At 39.3% G+C, this 6150-nt stretch overlaps 1 protein-coding gene across 1 annotated transcript; it reads left to right on the top strand.

Annotated features, from left to right (window-relative positions):
* Positions 1–2029: 2029 nt before the first annotated feature.
* LOC112079883 (titin-like) lies at positions 2030–5399 on the top strand (the record flags this gene model as incomplete). The annotated part of the gene is given in 4 exon segments (XM_024145696.2): positions 2030–3395; positions 3397–4828; positions 4862–4937; positions 4971–5399. Coding segments are annotated over 4 exon segments (3303 nt in total), but the record flags the coding sequence as incomplete, so codon positions are not given.
* Between the last annotated feature and the right edge of the window lie 751 nt (positions 5400–6150).

Raw genomic sequence — 6150 nt, 5'->3', positions numbered from 1 at the left:
ACTCATCTGATGGAGACAATCATTTTCTTAAGATTAGGAACGTCAGCGCTCATGATAGTGGAATATACACCTGCAGGGCCATCAATGTGGTTGGGGAAACTCTTTGCCGGGCATCTCTTCTTGTGTTGAATCCTAAAAGCTTTATAGGAAAAACAAGAGGGAGAGAATTGACAGCTGTGTCTCTTGGTAGTGCTAAAGTTCAGCCTCAAAAGTTTGACTTGGTTGTTGGGACTGAATTTGACGGTGAGCAGGCATCAGAAATAGAGCTGGAATTTGAATTTGAGCAGGAAGCTGATGAATCACAAAAGGCTGTTAGACTTGTAGCCATGACGAACAATGAGATGAGCGAGCAGGGACAGAAATATGTCAGTATCAACTTTGGCGTTTTCGCAGAGCCCGCCAAAGATGATAAAATAGTTTTCAAAGGAAAGTCATCAGAATTGTGTAGTTTCCGGTTTCAAATGACTGAAACTCCACCAAAATGCATTATTCCTTTGACAAACATCACTGCAGCAGTAGGAACTCCAGTGGTCCTCCAGTGTTTAGTGAATGGTAAGCCTCATCCCACCGCTGAATGGTACAAAGATGGCGATCCAGTGAAAGACACTCGGTACATGATCCAAGAGAAAGCATCTGGACATTTTAATTTGATCATCACAAATGTCACCCAAAAGGATGCCGGAGAGTACAAGTGTCTTATCCAAAACAAATCTGGATATACTGAAACAACTGGTTTGTTGAACGTGTTCTAACCTCTTCATGTCATTTGTTTTCATGTTGACGTTGAACTCAATTAAAATGTTTTTACTGTATGTAAGAAAAGTAGCTTTTATTCATTATAATGTGACACTTGTGAAAAATGTTCTGAAATTAAGTGTAGATCCTATTTATTGTGTATAGTGTGTAGTCACTTCACACATCAGAATGATTATACATGTTATAATCATGTTTGGTGAAGGGGAATGTTTGCTTTTCAAAACAGTTTTTCAAAAAGTTATTGCATATTGTTTTATTTAAGGTGACAAAATGCGTATGAATACTTACCACCCATGTGTAATCAAAACATTGTTATCAAGGCATTCGTGTTAGGCCCATATTAAGATCTTGTATCAAAATGTCCAATGTTTTAATTAGCCAAATATTTCAAATTAATCATCTACGTATGCATCCATGATAACTCAGTGTTGTTAGCATGATAGAGTATATGTTATTATATATGGCGTAGTGCTTAGAATCACTGATGTGGAGAGTTTAGTTAGATTTATTTATCTTTTGATGAATGAATGATTTTGAAAACAATCTGGTACACAACAAAAACATTTATCGAACACAATTCAAATGTATTGTAGAGTATATTTTTTCATTAGGACCACAATGTAAAATTTCACCATTCAAAATAAAACCTTGGGGTTGGCTGTAAAATCATATTTTTTAAAAGGTTCATTATATACAAACTGTGTGTGCTGTAAATACATGTATGATTCACTGTATATTTAAGAGGCAATTGTATTCTTAATGAATACTATATATTTGGGGTTATAAAATATTCACAAATTTGACTGATCTGAATGAACAAGCAATGTATTCATTTGGAAATGGGAGTAATTGAAATACATTATTTATTTGTACAGAAATCACTTCAGTTTGTCTCTAACAGTTTTTATTTATGTATAAATAAAGGAGGTATATGCTGATGTAAATTATTGTATGGTGTTGTCTTGATATCACCCTTTATGCTTATGCAACGGACACACAATTGACCAGCATGACCCTTTCTTTTATGGAAACTTTATCTCAATCTAACTCATTATTTTTTGCTCAGAATATTCTAGCTCGACTGTGACAACAGTGGAAGAAGAACAAGAATTCTACACTTCTGGCCTTAAGTTACCTCACAAAACAAACGCTATTCAAGTACTTTAGAGAAAAAAGAAAAAAAAAGCCTATCTTTTTGACCCAACTCTCACCAGCAGCTGTCAATGTTGGAGAGGCAGCTAGATTTACTATCACAGTATCTGGCCTTCCAAAGGTACTACTTACCTGGAGGTGAGAAAGAGAGCTTCAACTACAGCTGAGCAATGGGTTGAAACATTTTTCAAAGCCACTGGCCAACCACCTAATTTCACTAGCCAAATCAAACCTATAAAATTCCAAGAGGGAGGTGAGGCTTACTTTAAGTATAAAGTAACCGGTGAACCAATTCCAGATGTGCAGTGGTTTAAAAGTGCTCATCAAATTCAGTGTGGTAAGTCTTGCATTATAGTGAACAACCCAGATGGCTCTGGCTTCATCAGCATGAAGGGCATCCAACAGCAGGACAGTGGTCTCTACACATGTAAGGCTTCCAACCCATCTGGGGAGGCCTCTTGTAGTGCTGATCTAATTGTGTTTAAAGAGTCTGTCTCTGTATCTCAGCATAAGGAACACATGGTTGTTCAAAAAGGTTATAAAGTATCCATGTCAGCTGAACAAGCTACAGAGTCCCACTTGTACGAGGTCAAACTTCCTGGAGAGGCCAGGGCCAGCATTCAGGCAGGACATCAGATGGTGTACACCATTGGCACAGAGGACAGCCACGTTGTAAAAACCCTTAGAGAGTTGGATAACTCAGCGGCTACGTTCCAAAAAGAGAAGGTCACCCATCAGGCTGCAGTTCTGCAGTCACATGAGGTACAAGAGAGAGTGTCTGTGCGTGTCACCCTTCCACTTCAAGTTTCAGTAGTTCCTAGGAAACAGCTCCGTACAACTGCCTTTCATACATCTGCTGTTCAGGAGAACCCAAAGCTCACAAACCAGCACTGTGACCGTATCCAAAGCCCAGAAGTCATAGAGCTTCTATCTTCAAAAGAGAAGCATTCAAAATTAATGTCTGCCTCTTCTGAGGAGATAACCACCTTGGCGAGTGTAAGCACGGAGATATCAGGTGACAGGAATGCAGATAAAGTAAAGCCAACCTCCGAGCCAAAACATCTTGTCAGTAGTCATCAAGTTGAATCCCAACTGTCAATTTTAAAAGAACGATCACAAGAAATTCTCAAGCCAAAGGAGGAGAAAAGTAATAAAGTCAAAGAAGGCGTTAAGATATTGTATTCCGCTATGTCAACTGAAAAACAGATGATTCCTGAGGGACATACAACAGATGTGCCCTCTGCTGATTCTGCTCTTCAATCTTCAGTGACAAAAGGATTGTTCAAACCAATTCTCGCCTTGGTTTCGGAGACTAAACAAGCATTATCAAAAGAGACTAAATTCACCATGCAGAGACCGGATGCAGAGAAGGCTCTCCTTCGTAAGGATTACATTATGAAATCTGCGCTGATAGCTGAGGAGAAGCAGATGTTACAAGCGGACCACACAGAACAAGTGCAGAGTTTAGAAAGTGCTATCTCAGTATATTCATTTGGAGATAATCAGAGATCAGGATATCCTACCATCCGAGGAACCCTTTACTTGGGAGAAACCAGCTGTAGAACAAGCAGGTGCCAGGAAAAGCCCTACTCTTTTACAAACAGTAACCCACAATGAACGGAGATCTGTAACTTGCGAAGATACCACTGAGTTTGAGGCCAAGAGAGACACAATGACCATTCAGCCCCAAAAACAAACCCCTACCCCATTACATCTTCAATCAGTTCATCCAGAAGGTGCCTTAACCAAAGAGGGAATTATTACCATTGAAAATCCAGACCAACAGACAGCAACACAGAAGCAGGAGAAAGATAGAAAACATGCAGCAACCTCAGAGGAAAGAAGGGAGCTTAGCGCAGATTATTCCAAAGATCTTGATGTGTCCGTGACAGGAGTTCAGTCAGAGCTTAGAACAGAACCCAGACCACAGAACATTCTTCAGGTCACTTCACAGCCCATGCAGCTACCCAAAGAAACACCATTTACTAGTGATGTCAAACAGCACCGTGCATTAATCCAAAAAGAAGATTGTTGGAACATCATACATCATACAAGTTTGGCAGATAGTCAAGCATTAGAGGAAGGACATACTGTGAGTTTAACAGCTGTTGACAAATGTACATGCAAAACCAAAATAGAGCCTACAGTACCTATTGAGCCCATACAAATAGTGAAGAATGAGATCGCAACTGAGAGTAGTGCACTTCTGGAAGCTACAGATCAAGATTTTGCCATCCTTAGACAGGATGGCAAAAGTCAGTCAATAACGATGGATGAAAAGTGTATGTTGATCGGTGAAATGTCCCAACAAATAACCAAATCAGAGTCGACAACAGTGAGTGTTAAAACTCAGCCCAAAATGACTGTTTTCATCTCAGAGTCTGGAGAAAGTCAAATTCTTCCAAAGGAGCTCACATGTGTTATTCGGTTTCAAAAACCAACGAGTTTGGACATCAGACATCAGTTGAAAGATGCACTTCAGTCTGCTGTAGCTCTTGATCAGCCACTTATACTAGCAGATGTTGTTGGAAGTTTGGAGGCTAATAAGGTACAGGAAGTGAAGGTACGCAAGGAACCGAAACATGCAATGTTCACTTATCTTATCACAACATCAGGTGCCCCTATGGAAATAACAATTGTTTTTGAAGGTCAATACCCCCAGACTGCAGATCTAAGGACTGAACTCCAGGCAGCTTTCTACTCAATTGTCTATCGCGAGCAGCATGTTCTTACATCTGACCAACCCGGCACAATGCAAATCAACAAGCCCCAAAGACTACAGGTTAGCAGTGCAGCTTCCAAAGAAATGCTGTCATCGGTAGTGGAGACTGTCAAAGTAGCAGAGAGTGTAGTTGATTTTTCATCACCTAAAGCTCAGGCTGCTGCACGAAAGGAACGTAGTGTGGTGCAAGAGTCCAAGGTAACTCAATCCAAATTGGGTGCTCCAGCAAAGAAAGTTACTACAGAATTACATGCTGAGTTTGAACAGTCAGTACAGGTGGCCAGACTGGTGGATAGAATGACTGACTGTGACTGTATGACTGTAAACGCTTATGAAAGAGACGTAGGTATGACTGATATCACCACTGACATGCCCATGACATCCATTCCAACTGAACAGTCTTTAGATGTACTCATTCAAAAAGAACACAGGAAGGAATTTATTTCAGAAGAGGTCAGAAAATATGATCCTCCAGAAAAGTTAAAAGATTATCCAGATATTGACACTTTTCTGGAGGACATTGCCACAGAGGAGCATTGTAAGGTTACATACGCTGTGACAGTAAAGTATGTTACAAAAGTTGATTGGATTTTCAATGGACAAATAATTAAATCAGGCAAAGAGTTCAAGTGTTCAAAAGAACATGACACATACACACTTACAATCATGAAAATTGTCAAGGAGAAGCACGAAGTAGAGTATTTATTTGAGGCTGTGAATGAAGCTGGAAAGACCACAACATCATCAAGACTCACAATTGATTCCAAAGGTTGGATAATGAGGATAGTTTTATTTTTACTCATCACCATACACATAAAGAACTACATTTTTCTAATGTGACATTAAAAAAAATTCTCATCTTGGCAGCAAACTCATACTTTATTTCATATATTGAAATGTATATAATTGTCAGAATGCTTTTACCATACTTTCAATCCACCACTAATTCACCTTAGTATTGTTCTATATCATTATCCACATGCTTATTTATTCTATATCATGCTCAGGTATTTTCACTTTTCATGCTTATAAAAAAAGTTAGCGTCACCCATTAACTATTACATTTCACTCTTGGCCATTCTCCACTTGGCACTGAAAACTTTTTGCATGTTTTCAAGAGCAAATTTGTCATGGTTTCATTATTCATGATGTGATGAAGTCACTTTCCTTCTTCCTCCTCTAACCATTCCACCATTTCTTCACAGTCACTCCTGGAATGCATCCCACCATACCGTTGCATTCCACCATCCCTGTTCCAGCTCTGTGCACTTGTCTACATGTTCATTTTCGCATTATTATCTACCTGTGTACTAATTTACTTTTATTTTTGTGCACATTATAGTGCCACCTGTTTTCAGGTACAAAATCATTCCCCTGGAGATCAATGTTGGCAGCGGAGCCAAGTTCGAATGTGAAATTGAAGATGCACCAAATGTGAACTTCAAATGGTTCAAGTCTGGCACTTCGATCAAAGAGAGTGCAAATTGTCACATTCTCAGTCAGCAACTGACATCTTCATT

Source organism: Salvelinus sp. IW2-2015, unplaced genomic scaffold, assembly GCF_002910315.2.
Source record: "Salvelinus sp. IW2-2015 unplaced genomic scaffold, ASM291031v2 Un_scaffold10057, whole genome shotgun sequence".
In the NCBI taxonomy this organism is placed as follows: Eukaryota; Metazoa; Chordata; class Actinopteri; order Salmoniformes; family Salmonidae; genus Salvelinus; species Salvelinus sp. IW2-2015.
This window is presented reverse-complemented; position numbering and strand designations above follow the sequence as displayed.